At 48.3% G+C, this 21,934-nt stretch overlaps 1 protein-coding gene across 3 annotated transcripts in view; it reads left to right on the top strand.

Annotated features, from left to right (window-relative positions):
* GAB2 (GRB2 associated binding protein 2) overlaps positions 1-21,934 on the top strand; it is a 178,930-nt gene that overhangs the window by 155,793 nt on the left and 1,203 nt on the right. The window contains exons 4-12 of one of the 3 annotated variants that reach the window (XM_082343341.1): positions 9,838-10,430; positions 11,233-11,327; positions 12,496-12,760; positions 14,079-14,169; positions 14,455-14,557; positions 16,144-16,269; positions 17,131-19,409; positions 20,015-20,106; positions 21,520-21,787. In XM_082343341.1, coding sequence (XP_082199467.1) covers positions 9,838-10,430; positions 11,233-11,327; positions 12,496-12,760; positions 14,079-14,169; positions 14,455-14,557; positions 16,144-16,269; positions 17,131-17,274 — 1,417 coding nt within the window. In that variant the 3' untranslated portion in view covers positions 17,275-19,409; positions 20,015-20,106; positions 21,520-21,787. Of the gene's footprint in view, positions 1-9,837; positions 10,431-11,232; positions 11,328-12,495; positions 12,761-14,078; positions 14,170-14,454; positions 14,558-16,143; positions 16,270-17,130; positions 19,410-20,014; positions 21,215-21,519; positions 21,788-21,934 lie in introns of those variants that run through there. The other 2 variants (XM_082343342.1, XM_082343340.1) reach the window with 2 other exon arrangements.

Genomic DNA, 21,934 nt, shown 5'->3' with positions numbered 1-21,934 from the left:
ATCATTGAGGGTTTATTTCTGGGCTCTGTATTCTGTTCCCTTTGTCTATATGTCCATCTTTATGCCAGTACCACACTGCTTTAGTAGGTTTGTAATAAGTTTTGAAATCAGAAAGTGTGAGACCTTTAACTTTTTTCTTCTTTTTCAAGATTGTTTTGGCTATTTGGGCCTCTGAGTGATTTAAGTTTTTTTTCTTTATCTTTTTTCAGCAGTTTGACTGTGATATTCCTAATGTGTGTTTTTCTTTATATTTACTATGTTTGGGGTTCACTTGCCTGTCTGATTCTGTGTGTTGATACTTTTGATCCAGTCCAGCAAAATTTCTATGTGTATTTCTTCTGCCCCATTTTGTCTTTCCTTTCCTTTGAGGCTCATATGAAACTTCAGTTACTCATATGTTAGACCACTTGAAACTTACCTACATGTCACCGATACTATTCTTTTTTTTTTCTATCTTTTTTCCTTTCTGTGCTCAGTTTAGATAGTTTTTTAAATTTATTTTTCAATTCTAGGATTTCCCCCCACCCTTTTTAAAATAATTTTTGAAGGGTAATAGAAGTACAGTCAATGCCATATATATAAAATGTCCTCATGCCCCTTTGTAATGCATCCTTCCTTCTACCATATTCCTCAGAAACCACTGACAGTCTTTCTGTCACTACATTAGTTTTCATTTTTTGGAATTTTACTTGAATGGAATCATAGAGTATCACTATTTTTTCTGACTTCTTTCAATCAGCATAATGCTTTTGGTATTCATTCATGTTGTTGCATGCATCATTAGTTTTTCCTGTTTATTGCTGAGTAGTAATTCAATGTATCTTTATATCACAACTTACTTATCCAGTCACATGTTGATGGGCAGTTGGGTTGTTTCCAGTTTTGGCTATTACAAATTAAGATGCATTTGTACATAAACAGTCACTAACAAATCTTGTATGGACATTTGTTTCATTTCTCTTGGGTAAATACCTAGAGAGCTAGGTCGTTTACTGGTTAATTCTGTCAAATATTCAAACAAAATAGTACAAATATTACCCAAATTCTTTTTAGGAAACATAAGAGGAAGGAATCCTTTTGCAACTCATTTTTATATAACCAACATAACTCTACTAGCAAAACCAGACAAAGATTATGAGAAAGAGAATTACAAAGCATTATTCCCTGTGATGATAGATGCAGAAATTCTTTTTTTTTACAAAAAAGTATTAGAAAACAAATCCAACAAAAACAACAAAATATATATATATATTTAAAATGTGTGTGTGTATTTTAGGGATAATATATATTAGGGAATATACATGTTTGTATACATCATTAGGGATAAGACACCATGACAAAGTAATGTTCATCCCAGGAATACAAGGTTGGTTTGACATTCAAAAACCAACCAATATAATTCATCACATTAAGATAAATAAAGGAGAAAAATCATATAATCATCACCTCAATAGATGCTAAGAAAGTATTTGACAAAACTTAATACCTCTTCATAAAAAATATTTCTTAGCAAACTGTGAATAGAGGAGAACTTTCTCAAACTAATAACAGACTTCAAAGGATAACCTACAGCTAATATCATACCTAATGGAGAAGTAGTAAACATATTCCCCTAATATTGGAGACAAGGAGAGAATACCTGCTCTCACCACTTCTATTCACCATTGTACTAGAAATCCTAGCCAGTTCAATAAGGGAACAAGAAAAATATAAAAGGCACAAATATCAGAAAGGAAGATGTAACACTGTCTCTATTTGCAGGTAACATGATTGTTTATATAAAAAATTCTGAAGAATATAGAAAATACTAGAATTAATAAGTGAATTTATCAAGGTCACAGGATAAAAGATTATTATACAAAAATTAATTTTTACATACTAGCCTCGAAAAATTGGGAAAATGAACTTTAAAAAATTCTCTATATAATGATACCCCCAAAGTGGACTAGTTAGTAATAAATTTAACAAAAGACATGCAAGATCTCTTCACTGAAATCACTATCTAACATTGCTGAGGTAAATTAAAGACCTAAATATGGAGAGTGATAATATACTACAGTTATGAATTGGAAGACCCAATATTATTAAAATGGCAATTCTTCCCAAATTAATCTGTAGATTCAATGCAATCCAAATAGAAATCGCAACTAGCTTTTTCATAGAAATTGATAAGTCCATTCTAAAATGTACATGAAAATGCAAAATATGCCAAAATGTGAATAGCCAGAGAGAGTGGCATGGACATATATACACTACCAAATGTAAAATAGATAGCTAGCGGGAAGCAGCTGCATAGCACAGGGAGATCAGCTCAGTGCTCTGTGACCACCTAGAAGGGTGGGACAGGGAGGGTGGGAGGGAGGGAGATGCAAGAGGGAGGAGATATGGGGACATATGTATATGTATAGCTGATTCGCTTTGTTATAAAGCAGAAACTAACACACCATTGTAAAGCAATTATACTCCAATAAAGATGTTTTAAAAAATGTGAATAGCCAAAGAGATCTAAAAAAAAAAGTTAGAGGGCTTATACTACCTGATTTCAAGACTTTCTGTCAAACTACGGTTAGACAAGGCAGTGTTGTATTGATGAAAGGGTAAGCATACAAATCACTAGAACAGATTAGTGAATCTAGGGGGTAGAATGAAAAAATATATGTATGATTTTGACAAAGGTGCCAATAGGGAAATGAAAGTCTTTTCAACAAATGGATATCCATATAAGAATTTTTTTAATTTTTATTTTATATTGGAGTATAATTGATTAACAATGTGTTAGTTTCAGGTGTACAGCAAAGTGATTCTGTTATACATATACATGTATTTATTCTTTTTCAAGTTATTTTCCCATTTTAGGTTATTACAGAATATTGATCAGAGTTTCCCTGTGTTATACAGTAGGTCCTGGTTGGTTATTTTAAATATAGAGTGTGTACCTGTCAGTCCCAAACTCCCAGTCTGTCCTTCCCCCCAACCCTTCCCCACCGGTGACCATAAGTTCATTCTCTAAGCCTGTGAGTCTGTTTCTGTTTCATAAATAAGTTCATTTGTATCATTTTTTTTTAGATTACACATATAAGTGATATCATATGATAACTTTTCTTTCTCTGTCTGAGTTACTGCACTCAGTATGACAATCTCTAGGTCCATCCATGTTACTGCAAATGGCATTATTTCATTCTTTTTAATGGCTGAGTAATATTCCATTGTGTATATGCACTACATCTTCTTTATCCATTCATCTGTCAATGGACATTTAGGTTACTTCAGTGTCTTGGCTATTGTAAACAGTGCTGCAGTGAACATTGGGCTGCATGCAATATCTTTTTCGATCCATCTCCCAGAGTAATGGAAATAAAAATAAAAACCAAATGGGACCTAATTAAACTCAAAAGCTTTTGCACAGCAAAGGGAACCATAAACAAAACATATAGGAAGTTTTTTAAAAACCTTTACTTCATATCACACTACTCAAAAGTTAACTCAAAAGTATCAGAGACCTAAATGTAAAGTCTAATACTGTGAAACTTACAGAAGAAAACATCTCTGATCTTGGGGTAAACAAAGATTTTTATATAGGATTTAAAAAGCAGGAATCATAAAAGAAAAAAAAATGATAAAGTAGTTTTTATCAAAGTTAAAACTTTTGCTCTTCAAAAGATCCCATTAAGAAAACAAAATGGCAAGTCACCAAATGTGAGAAAATATTCAAAACACATATCTGACAAAGAATTTATTTGTAGAATATATAAAGAGCTATTACAAGTCAGTAAGAAGACAAGCAACCAATTTTTTTTTTTAATGGGCAAAAGATTTGAACAGACGTTTCACACACACACAAAAATAGATATAAGAATGACCAATAAGCTCATGAAAAGATGCTGAAACATCAGGGAAATGCAAATTAAAACCTCAGTGAGGTTTTGCTTCCTCTCCCCTGGAATGGCTAAAACAAAAAAGACTAGCAATGCCAAGTGCTGGCAAAGTATGTGGATGGGCTTTATCCATGCACTGCTTCTGACATTCACGTTACACACTAGGTACTCTGGAAAAAGGAATAATGCTTTACAGTTTACAAAGCACTTTTATGTTAGTTACCTCATTTGATCTCCAAAATAATCTTACAGGGTTACTTTTGAGTAGGGACTTTGAGAGAGAACCAGCTCATTCATCTCTGCCTAGCATAGACATAGATATGCCTGATTATTGTAGTGAAATAGTATTTACTGAGGCCAATAATACCAGCCTTCTATCTATCCTTTTCTACATTTATGAGGGATCCTGATATATAGTTACAACAAATGAAACATCTTAGAGATAAAACCATGACTTTTTTATTATTACTCTTACTATACTACTAGCCACTAATATTTCTTCAAGTACCAGATAGTATGTATTCTGGTTAAAATGACTTCAGTCCTCAAACTCCAGCTCTTCCACTGAGCTAAAATAAGTAATAATTCAGAATAGTAACTATTGCCAATGGAAGGAGTTTTGAATGACACTGTCAAGACAAGCAGAATCTTTTTTGTTTTTGAAAACAAATTCGTTTCACTAGATTTATTTTTGCCCTCTAGCATTTGGGGCCTCATTCTAGATTCTAGCCAATCTCTGTCTTCTTATTTCAAGGAGGCTGTTAAACCTGTAACATGTGATGTGTTGTGGTGTGTGGTGGGTCACATTCCCTGGAAAGCCGTAATCCTGGTGAGGGTTGAGGGAAGTGAAATTTCAAGTAATGAAATTCCAGAATGAAAGCATCACTGACCCTGCAGCACTATTCTACAGAAAGATAGGGGGTAAAAAGTAAAATCAGAAATGTCAATGGAGAACTTACCTGTGATTAATCATTTCTACGGCTCATTCTCCCAGTGGCTTTGATTGACCAAAGGCAGAATATACAGCTTTTACCTTCATTTAATTTCACATATACAGCTTTTCTCTGTAACCACAGAGAGAAGGCAGGCTCAATATTGCAGCCAGAAGAGTTTGAGATACAAAGATCACCTCACCTCTTAGAGATTGTGGGACAGAATTTTCTGAGTTTTCTTCCCTCACAGGAAGGATCCATTTGGAATGAGTCAGATACAGAAGGATGGTCCAAATGACCTCTTAGGATTGCCAGTGACAGGTACAGAACTCTAAATGGTGGCTAATTTACTTACAAGCATTCGATTATACTCTAATTTTAAAAAATAGCAGAAAAAAAAATTAAACTGGCCCTTTATTGTTATGAGGTACTTGGCATCTTGTAGAGTGGAAGGAGTGAAATTGTGGTGTAGTATGTTACATAACATGAGAAAATGTACAAATGAACAAGTGCAAAATAAAGTGGCTGGGAAAAACTAGGACAGCATTCCTAACAGCCAAGAGAGAGGTTTGGGTTGATATTAAAACCAAAGCATGTACAAGAGGTGGTGTGATAACCCCATCCACCTGGGGCTCTGGGAGCAGCTGGGAGCCAGGAATGGAAAGGAAAAGCTGCTGGGCTTGGGGGAGCATTTTCTCCCAAACTTCTCTCTGCTCCCAGGGAGCTCCCCTATACACTTATGTTCGAGTATCTTCTGGCACCATGTCTGCCATTTATTGTTTTTCTCACCGGATGTGTGAGGGTAATACCTGTCTCTCAGAACTGTCAGGAGGATTAAAAGCTACATCACATGTGATGTGCCTGGCACAGTACTGTGCTCATTTTATGAGGCCTCTGTCAGCCCAGAGCCCTGGGAGAGAAACCTTTCTCCAAATCCACTGCTTCCAGGAATCTGTCCCAGAAAGCAACTCAGCACATCATGGTGGCACAGGCCTCAGTAAAGGTCTACATGAAAGCAGCAAAGGCCGCAGGACTTCTAAGTGCTCAGAATTCCCCCTCTTGATTGTTGTCCAAAGGGAGCGCCCTGTAGCCATGTGGGTTTTGGGCAGGGAGTCCAGGGACCTGGGTGCTGGAACCAGTTCTGCTACCATCCAAATGTATACCTTTGGGCAAGTTTGCTTCCCTTGTTCAACTCCTTTCACCTGATTCTTCAAGTAATGGTCAGTGCCCCTCAGCATGCATCGATATCATCTACCACATGCCAGGAACTATGCCAGGGGACAGGATATGGTGCCCTGCCTTCTAGAAGCACAGGGTCAGGTAGAAGTGGAAAGACACAGACCCAAATAAATTTCACACCAGATGAGTGTTGTGATGGAAGCAGAGTGCTGTGGGAGCAAAGGAGGAGTGGTGAGTAAAGTGACAAGGAGACTTAGAGGACCTAAAACACCATTATGAAGGAAAAAGCTTCTTTGGCACTTTGTGTAAGATTTTGATGCATCAGGGAAACATTCCAGAGAAAGGTAAATTATGCAAGCCCAGGGCTGGAGCTCAGGGAGGGTGTTTAGGGATGAGCGAGTAGTTCTGTGACTGGAGAGGAGATGCCACGACAGCGGGAGGTTGGGACATGAGCTCATGTGTTCTGAAGAGGAGGGGTTTCAATCTGCTGCTCCAGAGGGTTCAGGCCAAGCTCAGGAAAGGGCACGGCAGCACCAACGCTTTTCTTTATTTGTTTGTTTATTTATACATTCATTTGCTTGTTCATTCAACAAACATTTATTCACTATTTACTATGTGACGAGCACTGATCCCGGTGCAAATGAGAGAAATGAATAAGACACAGTTTCTTCTTTCCTCAAGGAAATCACAGTCTGATGGAGGAGATAAGTAACAATGGTACGTAACACAGATAACAATTGACGCCTGCTCCAAGAACAGAGTTGAGCAAGTGATTGCTTGTGCTGGGAGGTAGAGGATGTAAGAAACAGCTTCAGAAGATGTGCCATTTGAGTTGAGTATGAGCTTGCCAGACTGGAGTAAGAGGCCTTCCAGACAGAACAAGCAACACAACAAGGCACGGAGGCCTGACTGCCTGGGGCATGCAGGAACACCTGGGCAGGTGACTGAGTAGACGCTGGAGTGGGAAGGGGAGCTGGGGAGGAGAGATTGGAGAGGTGAGTTGGTGTTGGAATATGACTCGGTCCTAAAGGCATTGAGGCAGTTTTGAAAATGGTTAAGCTGGGAAGTTAAGAAAGTAAATGTGAGCGGGATAAAGAGGATCAGAGAGGTCCTAGGCTGATGGTAGGGAGACAAGTTATTACCCCTTTCGTTATTGCAGAAGAAAATCAGGAGGACCTGAATTGGGGTGGATTCAATAGGACCTGATGTGATTATTGAGTGAGAAATCCTAAGGTAACTCCAGGTTTCGGCTTGAGTGGCTGGTGCCTTTCCCAAACTGGAGAGTCAGGAGGAAGATGATGAGTTCACTCTTGCATATGTTTAAGGTGACTGCAGTATACCTGCAATGCTCTCCCCACCCCTACACCACCTTAAAATCTTTCAAAGACTCCCACTTTCATCAGCCCAGGCCTGGCCCCTTCACGGTCATCTCTCAGCCCCTCCTCCTAAGGCACTTGCTCCAGCCTGAGCAGCTTGCGGTTCCTTGAACTTGCCAGATTGTGTTCTACTTCTGTGTGCCTCTAACTGGAACACCGTTTCCCTTCTCTTGCCTTATGCCAGGCCAGTTGCCACAGTCAGTCAGAGGTGACATCTTTGGAGAGGCCTCCCCTGACATTCTGTACCACCACCACCAGGGAGGGTTGGTATAAATCTGTCAACAGCCGCTTACTCACTGGCTTGATTATAAGATTTGCACGCAAAGGGACTTCCCTGGTGGCGCAATGGTTAAGGATCCGCCTGCCAATGCAGGGAACATGGGTTCGATCCCTGGTCCGGGATGATCCCACATGCCGCGGAGCAACTAAGCCCGTGCGCCACAACTACTGAGCCTGCACTCTAGAGCCCGCGAGCCACAACTACTGCAGACTGTGTGCCTAGAGCCCGTGCTCCGCAACAAGAGAAGCCACCACAATGAGAAGCCCACGCACCGCAACGAAGAGTAGCCCCCGCTCGCCACAACTAGAGAAAAGCCCGCGTGCAGCAACGAAGACCCGATGCAGCCAAAAATAAATAAATAAATTTATTTTTTTAAAAAAAGATGTGCATGCATGTCAACTCCTCTACCACTGTGCCCCCTCTCCCAGGGCAGGAGGCTTCTCTGTATCCATTGTGCCTGGCCCAGGTGGAAGGTAGGACATCAGTAAATGTTTTTCAAATGAACAAATCCAGATAGGGCATCCACCAGCATTGGAAATTCCAAAAGACAAAATGAAAGGCACCAAAGACAAACGGACAGATGTGAACAACACCTCATGTCTACCATTGGCTCCCTGGTCCTCTGCTCCAGGCACTTGGTTATCTAAAGGCTAGGTGTTCAATGATCTAGGTCATGCCTGTCGGCTTGGTTATGCGTGTGGAATGAAATAGGAAGGGAGAGAGAAGACGGAGGACCAGAGACGAGGGCCGCGGAAGGTTTGGGGACTGAAATGGAAGTCCTAGCCATCAAGGATGCAAGTTTACACAAGAGAGAGCTTGGCTGCCTAGACACCTGTTTCCCTTCCTCCTTCTAAGCTGATGGGCCTTATTTTCTATCACCCTCTGGTGGCCACATCCACAAATAACAAGCTCCCCGTGAGCTGAGAGAGCTTGTATAAGACGGAAGTTCCATGGATTGGCCTCGGTGGGTTAAGAGCTGCCCACCCCCCTTAGAGATAGCATGCAAATTTGTATGTATGCGAGACTTGCCTTATTCTGGTGAGAAGTGCCAAGAGCTTTTTATCAGATTCTTAAAGAGGCATATAGCCTCCAAAAAGCTGAGAATCACCACTAAATGATTGTTCTAGAATGGCGATTCCTTTATTTCCCCCAAATGGAATCCTTTGAAGAATCACAATGTACGAGAGAGAAAAGCAGACCTGAATCTCTACTTGCTCAGAACATCACCTTCTAATTTCCTAAGGCACCTACGCAGAACACAGAATCCAATTTGGAAAACATGCTAATACAGCCAAAGGGTTGTGGAGTTTCAGAACCAGATGGACCCTTAAGAGCTATTGAGACACACCAGGTCCTGCCTTGGGGAAGGAGCCTTGGTGAAGCCCACAGAGCATATCAGTGGCGGGAATGGAACCTGCACAAATCCCTTCGCGACCCCCCCCCCAGATCATTTTACTTTTTTAATCTTATTTCCCCAAAACATGAATTTTTAAAAAGTAATAATCAAAACCTTTTCTGTCCTGAATATAGTTCCCAAACAGGAAAACATTTTTCCTGTAGAATTTTAGTCTTCTGGAAAGAGATATTTTCCCCTCTAAATGCCTCTCAATGAACCATAATATATGATGGAAAATAAATCTATGGCTTACATTTGAATAGTTCTGTATAACTTAGAACAATACATTAGTTGACTTGTTTTACAGTGGGAAAACTGAGACTCAGATAAAATGACTTGCTATTTTCTGATACCAACTTAAGGGTTCTTTGTGCTATCTCACAGCCTTTGTATACAAATGCGTATATTTTGTGGCACTTAAAACAGTAAACAAGTGTGTGGTATAACTAGCTTGTTGATATATATTTGGGGAGGTAAGACCAACCTCTGCTAATCACAGCCATTTGGGAGTAGGAGAAGGGATAAAGGCTAACACTGAACATATACTTACTAGATACACTAGAGTCCAATTTCTAAGCAACCTTCAAAGCATGATTTTAATCACCATTTTTGCAGACGCATTTACTAAAGCTCAGAGAGAAAACGTGCCTTGCCCAGATAACCCTCAGGCCTGCCAGCCTCCTCAACCTGTGTGTTCCACACCACCTAGCTGCACAGGGCTTGAACAGGCCTGCTTGCCTCGCTGGTGGGCAGCCCTGGCCTCCTCTAACCCCTGCACCCCCTTCTTTCTGTCTCTTAGGAGCGCCAGCTTCTCTCAGGGCACCAGGGCCTCGTTTCTCATGAGGAGCGACACGGCCGTGCAAAAACTTGCCCAGGGCAACGGACACTGTGTCAACGGGGTCAGTGGTCAAGTCCATGGCTTCTATAGCCTCCCCAAGCCAAGCAGGCACAATACAGAATTCAGAGACAGTACCTACGACCTCCCCCGGAGCCTGGCCTCCCGTGGCCACACCAAGGGCAGCCTCACAGGCTCTGAGACGGATAACGAGGACGTGTACACCTTCAAGATGCCCAGCAACACCCTGTGCCGTGAGTTTGGGGGCCTCCTGGTGGATAACATGGATGTTCCGGCCACCCCGCTCTCAGCCTACCAGATCCCTAGGACGTTCACACTGGACAAGAACCACAACACCATGGCAGTCGCCGCTCCTGGGGACTCGGCCGTAGCCCCCCCGCCCCGGCCCCCCAAGCCAAGTCAGGCAGAAACACCTCGATGGGGCAGCCCTCAGCAGAGGCCTCCAGTCGGTGACAGCAGCAGATCGGCCTCTGCCGCTGCAACCATCCCCAGGCGCAATACCCTCCCAGCCATGGACAACAGCCGACTTCACCGAGGTCAGTGTGAGCCCTTGCTGAGGCCGGGGGGAAGGGCGGTAGCACAGGGCTTCTCAGTAGTGTGCTGGTTCTTGGTCATCCATGCCAAGGAGACTTAAGTCCCACCCAGGTCACTGATACTCACAGGTTTAGGCATCTTCTACCCAGACCTTTCCTAGTTTGTCCTCCAGCCCTGCAGGCTATTAGTGGACACCACAAGGGCAAGAGTTTAGCAGACCCTGCCTGAGAGAAGTTACTGTTCTACTAAGGAGGTAGAAGATTCTTGGTTAACCACAGTACAGCATATTATGGGTTTAGAGGTCCAAATCACAGTCTTTTATTCATTTATAAATCAAACCAAAGATTTCAAAACTAAATCTAGAAGACTAGTCCAAACTGGAGCCAAACCTATGTGGACCAACAGACTATTAAAATCAGATCTACAAAATATTTTCTAAGCCACATTTGAATCTCTGATTAAAGTCTGAACGTCTGTCTGAAGTATTAAATTCTGTTGTTGCTGATTTCCCACTGAGAGTATTCCAACTCTGCATATAACCTCCTCTGTTTGATGAAAAGGTAGAATAATATTAATTCCTTTCATTTTGCATCTTGCTAACACTGGAGCTACATCCAGAGGCCTGGGAGGAATTTGTGAGCTGAGGAGTGATGTGATAGAAGCAATACCTTATCATTAGGGGTTGAGAGCAGTATCTTCAGGGTATCAGTGAGACTCTGAGCCACACTGGCGAGGGAGTGGGGAAGTGTCAGCGCAGGGATTGACTCTAGTGAGCGCACATGGATCTTCCTTCCTCTGTCGTAGCTTCTTCCTGCGAGTCCTACGACTACCCCCAGCGTGGTGGAGACAATGCGGGCCGGTCCACCGAGTCCATGAGTGATGCAGTCAGCGCTTTTCTGGTGAGTGGGGTTTAGCCAGGGGTCCTTAAGTCAGCTCGGGTGGATTAAAGGTCACACGCATGGAACTAAAAACACAGCCCAAAAGCGTGGTGGCACCTCCCTCTTAGCAGCCTGCCTGGCTTCTTGTCTCAGTTCGGAACCCTGGGTTGAGTTTTTGGAAAGTAAGATGCAGGTATCCTGATCTGGAAGAAATGTGTGTACTTAACGTGCACTAGCCGATGAGGCTCGTCACTGTGGGTAAGCAGGAAGGGTCCAGAATGCAGAGGACCTAGGCGCTGGGATGGGGGCCCTAAGGCAGCATCCTTACCGTGAGGTCTCACCTGGGGGAGGAGACTCCAGGCAGGGGTGGTGCTCAGAGTCAGGCTCAGTGGCAGAATTATGGTTTGAGTGCAGGATCCCAGGCTGCCCTGAGGAGGGGGCTGACGACAGTTCTCCAAGGTGTCAGGCCCAGCTAAGCTGACCAGGGCCTGGCTTCAGGCCCACTGGAAAGACTGTGAAATCAGGTAACTGAAGCAAAAGCAGCTTAGCTGTATGTCTGGAAAGACAAGGCAGGAGTTAAAGGAAGGCTGTGGCCAGGGTGGCCGCATTGTGCAGCCCTGTGGCAGCTCTGACTGCAGCCTGGCGGCCACACTGAAAGCTGGGCTGGGGAAGCACACCTGAGCCAGGCCTCACCTGCCAGGGCCAAGGCTTCTCTTGGGCTCCTTGCCCTGCCCGTGGCAGGTGCTGACCTGCCAGTGATGAGTCCGGACTTGAGGAAGACGGAGGGTCCTGAACCAAAGCTCTGCTTGGTCAGGCATTCAGAATGCCTCGTGGATATTTTATACTAAAGATCTATCACAAGTTATAAGTTAAGCTCCAAGGGATCATGGAAGCTAGAAGAGACCCACAGACCTCATTTCTTCCTCTCTCCTCCTCTGCTTTCTTATTTGTTTTTCCCAGGGTCAGACCTCATTTCTTCCTGTCTCCTCCTCTGCTTTCTTATTTGTTTTTCCCAGGGTCAGACCTCATTTCTTCCTGTCTCCTCCTCTGCTTTCTTATTTGTTTGTCCCAGGGTCTGCCTTATAGCTTCACAGTACACCCAACTCAGTCTTTTCTTGCCTTGCGTACAAATTCTCACCCCTTCTTGTTTCCTGTCACTAGTAACAGCAGTATTTCTTTTCACTCCTAGCCAGGGAAAACAGTTGTGGGCCGATCGGATAGCACCAATTCCGAAGACAACTACGTGCCCATGAATCCAGGCTCCTCCACCCTGCTGGCTTTGGAGCGAGCAGGTGATAATTCCCAGAGTGTCTACATCCCCATGAGCCCAGGGCCCCATCACTTTGACCCGCTTGGCTACCCCACCTCCGCCCTTCCTATGCACCGAGGCTCCAGCCGAGGGAGTGAGATCCAGCCACCCCCTGTCAACCGCAACCTCAAACCTGACCGGAAAGGTAAGTCCACTGTTTCCTCGTTCCATCTCTGGGCAATGTTCAGGGACTGTTTGCATTCATTTAGGGATCAGGTGGATCCTAAACTTTTCTTGCAAGGAAGTGACAGCCTCTGGGGCCTGAACCAACCCAAACACACACACACATCCCAAATTCATCCCAGTGGTCTGGCACCCTAGGGACTGGCTCTTGAGGAGCCTTGAGGAGCAGGAAGAGTGCAGGAATCAGAAGGACAGGATGGATTGAGGTGCCCGCTCTGCCACCTGCTAACATGTGATTATAAACAAATCATTCTATGTCTCTGACCCTTATTTCTCATCTGTGAAATGGGAAGTGTAAAGCGTACCTCCCAGAGACATTGAAGGACATAGATAATATATCTAAAAGTGCTTCATAATGTATGAGATGTAATTCAAGGATGAGGTATTTGTATTAGCTCTGGGGCTGGGCAAGGTAGAACTGACAGAGCAGTCCATGAAAAGATACACTATGCTATAATAGAAAGGATTGAGCTTTCAAACCAGGTAGATGTGGGTTGGAATCCTTACCCAGCACTTCCTAGGTGTGTGACTTTGAGTAGATCATGTAAATTCTCTGAGCCTCAGTTTTCTTATCTGTGAAGTGGGGATAGTCATGCCTGCCTTCCGGGTTTGGTTAGAAGGAAAGCATCTAGGACATTCACTCTAGTGCATGGCAGGTGTTCAGTAAAGTTAGCTCTGTGCCCTCTGCATTTAGAGCAGGAAGAAGTGCTGTAGTTCAAGTGTCAGGTCTGCCTCGACCTCATTCTGCAGGCCTGGATCAGTGGCAGGGATTCAAAGGGAAAAGTAGAGTCACTGGGCAGACATAAGCCCCCTTTGGGCTGGCCAACAGAGAATGCAGACCTCAGCATTTGGATTGAAGCCTTCAGGACCTTGTGACGTTCACCTTCCTCCACTGAAGGCTCCACGGTCCTGGTGGGCAGGGGGCAGTCATGGTGGCCTTCTCTATGATGTTTCAAATATCATCTCTTGTTTTCATATGCAGTCACAAATCCAGGGAAGACAGTCTGTTGTCACACCCTGTGTCCCCACTTTAGGTTCTGAAAGTATGATTACCATAGGTACGGTGTGAAGAATACAAAATTTGGAATCTGAAGACATGACTTCAGGGCCTGTCAACATGGGCAGAGATTGTGTAACCTTGCTGAGAGCTTCAGTCTCCCCCTGAACAACTGGGATGAATAGGAATGATTCATAAATGCACTTGTGTGTCACGTGTAAGTGTTTGTATGTGTGGCATTATCATCATTGGCTGATGACTCGACTTTTTGTTCCTGCCGCAGCAAAGCCAACACCACTTGACCTGAGAAACAATACCGTCATCGATGAGCTCCCCTTCAAGTCACCCATCACCAAGTCTTGGTCCAGGGCCATGTAAGTGTCTATTTTGTGGACACGGGAACTTGGAACAGGGCCATCAGGTTGGTGAATGGAATGGGTCACTAGGTTGTGTGCCAGGAAAGCTGCATCCTGCTGCTGATGGCTGTTGGTAGCTCAGGGCTTGGTTTTCTTCTTCTGTGAAGGGAGAAAAATTGTCCCCGCTCTGTTATCAGATCTTAGTCTGATAATGGAGGGCAGAGGTCTGTGGGGGTGTGAGGGCCAGGGCCCAGCGGGAGGCTGGATGTGCCCCAGGGTTTACTCCCTGTCTTCTCGCCACAGCCACTCCTTCAACCCGGGGTCCTCCCAGTACTGCCGCCCCATCTCCACACAGAGCATCACCAGCACGGACTCGGGGGACAGCGAAGAGAACTACGTCCCTATGGTGAGTCCTCTGGGGTCCCCTGGAACCCACCTCTCACTTCCCCACTTCCCAGCTTGCTAATTCACCCCGGCCTCAGGGCACCCACATTATTCGTGATTTAGTTTGCTGCTGCAAATCCGTCTTGAGCACATTCGTGTCGAGCACTGTGGGGTCATCGTCAGAGGCAAGGAAGATGTGGTCCCTGCCCTCAAGGAGGCTGCTCTCTTAAGGGGCAGAGGAGGCCTGCCTCTCTCACGACTGTAACACAGGTGGCACGGTCGGTGTCCCTGGAGAGGCGGTGCCGCAGGGACGCACCCGCAGGATGGGCGATCACACCGGACTAGGGAAAGGGGAGGCGCCGCGGTGGAGGTGGCCGTGCAGACAGGAACACGGAGAATGATGGTCATTAACTCTGGGTGAAGGTGGAGTGGGCAGGCGGGGAGGTTAGGCTGGAGTCAGATCATGAAGGACCCCAAATGCTGTCTTGGGAAGTCTGCACTTGTCCTGGGGCAGGAGGGAGCCCCAGAAGAGTTAGCAGGCCAAGTGGTTAGATGGTGTTTCAGAATAGTCATCAGGGGCCTGTAGAGAAGAACTAGGGCGGCCTTCATAATTAACTTCCTTGGTCTATCCTGTTAAAATCTTTCAAAACTAAAAGATCTCTTCATTTCCTTATCCCGTTGTTCCCATGACCATGAGGAGGTATGGGAGTGTAAGTGTCTATTGAGTGTGTGTTACCCCACTCAGCGGTGGGGAAACACACGTGTGCATGACTCAGTGTGGTGAAGGCCCTCACAGAGGGAATAAACGCAGGGTTCTGCCCCCTGAGATTCCCAGTGCAAAGGGAGTAGCTGCCCAGCACCTGGTAGTTGCTGCATAAATAGAACAAATCTACCAATCAATAAAGCGGCCAAAAAAAGCAGAGCACAGGACTATTTATTGCATTTCTCATTAGAAGGCGTCTTCAGGAAAGTGCCAGACAAGTTGGTCTTGATGTCTGGATGAGACGGGACCGTGGAACGTGTCCTCTGAGAGCTGCTGAGAGACTGGGGCTTTGTGCCGCCTGGGGACGAGGCCCCTCCATTGAGACCCCTGAGGCGCTGGGGCTGGAGGGACAGGCTTCTGGGTGTGACGACCCCACTCCGGGCCGTGGGTGGGAGCCCCCGAGAAGCAGATCTGGTGCAGCAGAAACCTTTCCAGGGTCCAGTGCGTGAAGGACATGTGCTCCCTTCTTGGGGCCAGCAAGCGGGGGCTGGTCTGTCAGGGAGATCGCAGGTGAGACGCGGCCTGATGCCCCGGAAGGAGGCAGCGTGGCACAGCGGGGTAGTCATCCCTGCTCGCCGGCTGTGCAGCCATGGGCAAGTTCCTTTACTTCTCTGAACCAGAGTTTTATCTTTGTTTTAAAAAGTGAGGACAGTAATAATACCTACATCACAGGATTGTTGTGAGGGTTTAGACAAGAACGTGAGAAGTCCCCGGCGCAGTGCCGGGTACAGAGTCGGCACTCACTGAGCTAGCTAGTTGCTCTTACTCCCAGAGGTGTTTTTTTCCCGGTGGTGGGTTGATCTGTTTCCTAAACTAACTAACGGTTTTTCCCTCCTTTGTGACAGCAAAACCCAGTGTCTGCATCTCCCATCCCCAGTGGCACCAACAGTCCGGCCCCTAAGAAGAGCACTGGCAGCGTGGATTATCTGGCCCTGGACTTCCAGCCAAGCTCCCCAAGCCCCCACCGCAAGGTGCCTGGGGCGGGCGGGCGGGCGGGCGGGTGTGTGGGGGTCAGTCCGGGCTTTGGAGGCCCTGGGGGAGGGGTGCTGGAGGCCAGCTGCCTTCAGCGCTGGCCAGCGACCCTCTGCTCCTGCGACTGGGCCGTGCTGTAGTCTGGGTCTCCGGGGGCTCACGTGCCCTCACTCTCAGCACACAGGTACCCTGAGCCCGTAGGACCGCATCCGTCAGCCCACCCCACCCCTTGTCGTGCAGATGGGCAAACGAATGCACACGGAGACACGAGCTGCTCGAGGTCACGTGTGATCCACGACAGAGCCGAGACTCGGGGATCCTGTGTCCTGGTCCTGAGTTCTTCTTTGAGAACTCGCTGTGCAGGTGCAGCCTGCAGAAGGGCTTCCGGGCCTGGGAAAGGCCCCCTCAGGAAGCACACTTAGCTGCCCAGTCCAGACAGCAGCCCCGGCACAGCGTCCCACACAGGGCGGCTGTGCGTGCTCACCGCGAGCCACACACAAAGCCTTGTGGCTGGTGCTTGTTGGCACCTGGCACAGTCCTTCCCCTGGACAAGTGGCCACAGGGAGGTGGGTGGAGGCGCAGGTGAAAGCCTGGAGCCATCCATCAGGCCAAGGAAGGGCCTGGGTCCCCCCAGGAGCTGGGACATCAGGACGGCAGGCAGGGGCTGTTGCACCAAACAGGAGGGATGGTGCAGTTCGGAGTTCAGGCCTTACAGGCCACTTTCAGAAAGAAAAGGCAGGTCAGAGAGGCAGGTAGAGCCCCACCTCCTCTCCCGGGAAACGACTCAGGAAGCGCCACCCGCCGGCTCCCCGCGTTACTGATAACTCACAGCCACTTCACTTCCCCGCTCTGTCCCCCAGCCATCCACGTCATCTGTCACTTCCGACGAGAAGGTAGACTACGTTCAGGTGGACAAGGAGAAGACCCAGGCCCTGCAGAACACCATGCAGGAGTGGACAGACGTGCGGCAGTCCTCGGAGCCTTCCAAGGGGGCCAAGCTGTGACACGCGGGCCGCCGCCCCAGGGAGGGGCCAGGAGGCGGCGTCTCCAGAGCCGACGCCTCCCCGTCTGTCTCCCCCTTCTCCTCTCCAGCGCGCCCTCCTGCCCACCCCCTCTCTACTCTGCCACTCTGGCCTTCAAAGCACTTGACATCAGGGACCCTGACCCCTTCCCCTGGGAGGTGAGGGCCTGATCGAGGCGCTTCCTCGGCTCACTCGGGGCCCACCTTGATTTTTATCAGCAATGGCCATGCCTCTACCCACCTTAGTTAGAGCTATTGCCAAAAAGCATCCTTCAGCCTCCTACCGCCCTTTAGACCCGAATACCTACCAGACGTGTGGAGGGAGGGGCTGGGGCTCTGAGCCAGATTCCACACCTCACCTTTGGGCACAGCTCTCAGCCCCTGTCCCTCCCGCTACTGGGCTACCTCTCCCCCAGTCCCGGAAGAAGCCAAGTCGTCTCGCTGACCCAGGGAGCCAAGGACCAGCGGACCAGAGTGGATACAGACTTCTTCAGCCCTGTCTGTCTTGGCAGGGGGGAGGCAAGGCCACCAAAAGATGAAGGAGTCGAGGAGGAAGGTCAGAGGTGGTCTTGAGGGACAAAGGAGTTAGACCCCCAGATGCAGAAGGGCAGCGGATACCTGCGGTGGTCCCCCATTTTCAGGCCAAGTGGCAGTGCAGCTGTTGCCGGGTGGGAGAGGCAGAAGGATGAGGACAGCAGGAGGGGAAGACTGAGGAGGAGGGGCAACCCAGAACAAGGAGCAGGAGACGGGGTGACGAAGACACTGCGGGGCCAGGCCCCCGGGACTGTGGAGCCACAGGCCCGGCTCTGCCGCTCTGGGGCAGAGCGTAGTCCTCTTCCCCGAGACCCCACCCAGCCAAGAGCACCGCGCCCACGAGGCTTGCACTGTGCTGGGCGGTGCAGCACGTGGGGTGGGAGCGCTGACGTGGTGGGCGGGGCCGGGGGGGGGGAGCCGGCGGAGCTGTGGGAAGGTGCGTAGGGTGGGACGACTGAGGGGCCACCCCGGGACAGCCTGGGCGGAGACACAGGGCGGGAGCGGAGACGCTGCAGCAAGTGAGCTTCTGCAAGATGGGCAGTGCGGCAGGGGAGGCGCTGGTAACCGATGGGCTGAGAGGCAGGGGCGAAGGCTGGGGGCGGGGGAGGCGCAGGTAGTGGTTGAGTACATCCGGAGGGCCTGGTGGCGAGCCCCGGGCAGTGCCGTGGAGATGCAGGGTAGAGCAGAACGTGAGGAGCGGTGTGGTGGTCAGGGGAGTGACGTGCATGGCCGCAGGCAAGGGCAGCTCCCAGGACTGATGGGTGGCGGGCAGAGCAGGGCAAAGGAGCAAGCAGGGCGGAAGACAGCCTAGTGGACGACACGGGGGAGTGGCCGGCAGCTTGTGCCCTTTGGCTGAGTTTTGTGTCAGGTCCCAAGGAAGGTACAGGTGTGGCCTGGTGACAGGCCAGAGTGTGTTCTCAGCTCACGTCACCCTCTGTTGCCCTGTCGAATCCCAGGTGCCTAGCTACAGGGACAGGAGAGGGCAGGCCTCTCCTCCCATGGCTTAAAAGGCCACCAGATCAGCATCACCCTCTGCCCACCTTTGCCAGGGACAGGAGGAAGGGCATCACGCCAGGCTCTTTTCTCCTAAGTCTGGGGAGTGGGGCTCTTTTATGTTAAAGTTCTTGGCCAAATTTTTAAGAGTTTCAGAGGCAACGTGGGCAGACCAAATGTTTCATCCTACCCTGGGGTGAACAGACCTTCTTCCTCAAAAAAAAAAAAAAAAAGACCCCCCCCCCCCCCCCATTTAAGGGAGGTGGCTACCGCTTACCTTTCTGCTCCTGTGAGCCTGTGTAAACACGCACACCCCAGGCCTGCGGCCTGACCTTACTCCATCCCGGGAGAAATTTTGTCAACAGTAGCCCCTTTCCTCCTAGTATTAGTCATATCAATTCAATAAGCATTCATTAGTGGCTGCTATGGCCAGGTCTGGGCTAGGCACTGAGAACACAGGAATTAATCAGACTTTGTATTTGAGAAGGTCACAGTCGATGAGAAAAAAGACAAGGACACATTGGTAATGGCCATGAGAGACACTTAAAATGCTGATAATGTGCAGAGAAATCGAGGCTCCTTCTCTAGGAGGTTGGTGCTGGGGGCAGGAGTGGGGAGGGGGTGGAGATCAGGGAAGGTGGTCTCTAGGAAAAGGGGGTGCCTGACAGGGGCCTTAGGGGAAGAAGGGTCAGATTTTTAGAGGGAAGGAGGGCAAGGCTGGGATCCGGTGGAGGAAGATGGACAGAGAGACTTAGAGAACCTTGTGCTTTGGGAACACAAGACCTTTGGGAGTATGGGCCCAGAGTCTCAGAAGCAGTGAGGCTATGTCTCGGTGTTCCCACAGGTGAAATGGTAATGGTGGTGGCAGTGGCCTGCCCTGGGCAGGGTTTGGTGGTTCACTCTGCCCAGCCCTGTGTCCCTTTAAGGCCCTCTGCAAAGGGTCTCATGTGGCAGAGCTTTGAATGGCGCCACCCCTGTGCCCCCATAGGCTACAGGTGGGCCCAGGTATTGGTACCCTCAGTTCCCAGCATCCTCCCCTATTGATCGCCGGGGTGCCCTAATAATGTCAGCATTTTCTGAATGTGCCATGTTGTGAATGAAACTGGGTGGAGTCTTGAGAGACTGAGGTGTTCAAATCTAACCACCAAGGAGGCCTCCCTCCAGTTCTTGGTTCCTATAACCCCCAAACCCTTCAGGTGGAGGCAAGAGTAGAGACGGGAGGAAGTACAAGAGAAGAGGAAATTGGCCTGTTGAAAGCAGAGACTGGCTCAAAAGCCCCAAGTACCAGGTATCTAATATTCCCGTCTGGTCAGTGTAAAAAACTGGTCCTTTGGCCTTCAGTGGGTCACAATCCACCTCTCCTGGTGGCCTGGCAAGGACTGAGACCCCAGGATGCCTTGTCAGCCTGCTTAGCCCACACAGGCCTCGTCCTGCCTGGGGCTCCTCAGAGAAGAAACTGTTTTGCCCTCTTCCAGCTCCACCTCTGCAAGGAGTGGTATGGAGCTGTCGCCCCTTCCCACCTTGGTGAAGAAGGGCCCTGAGGCCTCTTCTGTGGCTACTCTCTGCTCTGTAACTTCTCTCTCTCTCTCGAGGGTCTGGATCGCCAGGGATAGGAGGCACCCAGAGCCTTGGCCAGTTAACCCAGTCCCCTCCCTAGACTGATTTCAGTAACGTCTACATTCGAAACCGTTCAAGTATGTCCCATTCCTAGGACAGAAGCACAGCTGTTCTCAAGGGATTTACCTGCCACAGGGCTAAGGCCTCAGCCCCAAGCTGCGGCTGACCCACACCCCTGTGACAGGGCTCTGGAAACAGAGTGCCGGGCAGGAGGGAAACTGGCACGAACTTCCCCCTCTCTGGCCCTTCTGCAAAACGTGGGGGCAGGAGGCTGAGCGCATGAGCTCTAAAGCCCCCTCCTTCCGGAACGCACCAGGCTCTTTGGGGGCCAGGTGGGCTGCCTGATAAGGGGGTCCCCCTGGAGATTCAGGCTGTCATGTGATATTTGGTGGTGTGTGTTCTTATGTGTTCGTTGGTTACATGTGTCTTGAAATTTAGAATCATTTCCCACAGAATCGTTGCTTTGTCGGGAAGAGAAAATGGGCTAGAAGAAGCCCAGTCTTAGGTTTCTGGCCCTCTTACCATTTAAAATTGACATTTAATTTTTCAAATCACTGTTGGTGCCTAATCACTTAAGTTATTAATTTATTCTGTTGTTTTCTTTTTAAAAAAAAATTTGTAACACGTATTTATCCTGTGAGTAGGTCTGGGGAGGGGTGGGAACGTGTTCACATGGGTCCTGTTTTTGCTGTGGTGACACATGGTACAGGCCTGGAGCTTGCAGGTCCCTTTTTACTATGGTGTTGGGTCTGGACAACAATAAAGTCCATTAGACGCAACCAGGAGGGCTTCTGAGTCTGTCTCGTCCGGAGGGGCTGGGGGATGGAATCCACACACACTTGGATCCCGGCTCGGGGCTGCCGGCTGTAGGCTTGCACATGACACCTGTCCTCAACGAGATAAGCCTTCCTCTCACAGTCCCAGGACAGCACTGTGCCAGTCTGCTCCACTTCCATTTGAACAGGAAAGAACTGGGTACTTTTTCTTGGCTGAGAACACTCGTGAGTCTTCCTTACCTCGGAATTTGTATTCCTGGTGCATGAGATGGAAATTGTAGTAACATCTGCCAATTCATCTTTCTTAGGAGGCTCAATGGACCAAAGAGATGAATTCTGAGCATGACTCTTGTCTCTGACAGACAGACGACTGTCGGCCCACTTTCCCTGGTCCCTGAGGTCTCAAGGTCTATGGCTTTTGGGCCAAAACTCAAAACTCCTCCATCTGCAGCCCTTGAAGCCCCCAGCCAGGCCCCTGCAGTCCCAAGCTCCAAGATGGCTGGAACCTGAGGGCTGCCGCCTACTTTCCTCCTGGCCTGAGCCCAGCCCAGCCCAGCCCACCCCAGGTTCTCAGAGGTAAGAAGGGAGGAATGTGGTAGCAGCAGCAGCAGCAGCAGGAATCTCTGGGCAGCCCAGAGTTCCTGGGGTCTGGAGGAGCTCCAGCGCCACCTGACAGATCAGTCCCTTAACAGTATCCTGTTAGGGCGGCCCCCAGCCTGTGCA

Source organism: Balaenoptera borealis (assembly GCF_965194805.1).
Source record: "Balaenoptera borealis genome assembly, chromosome: 11".
NCBI classification, from domain to species: Eukaryota; Metazoa; Chordata; class Mammalia; order Artiodactyla; family Balaenopteridae; genus Balaenoptera; species Balaenoptera borealis.
This window is presented reverse-complemented; position numbering and strand designations above follow the sequence as displayed.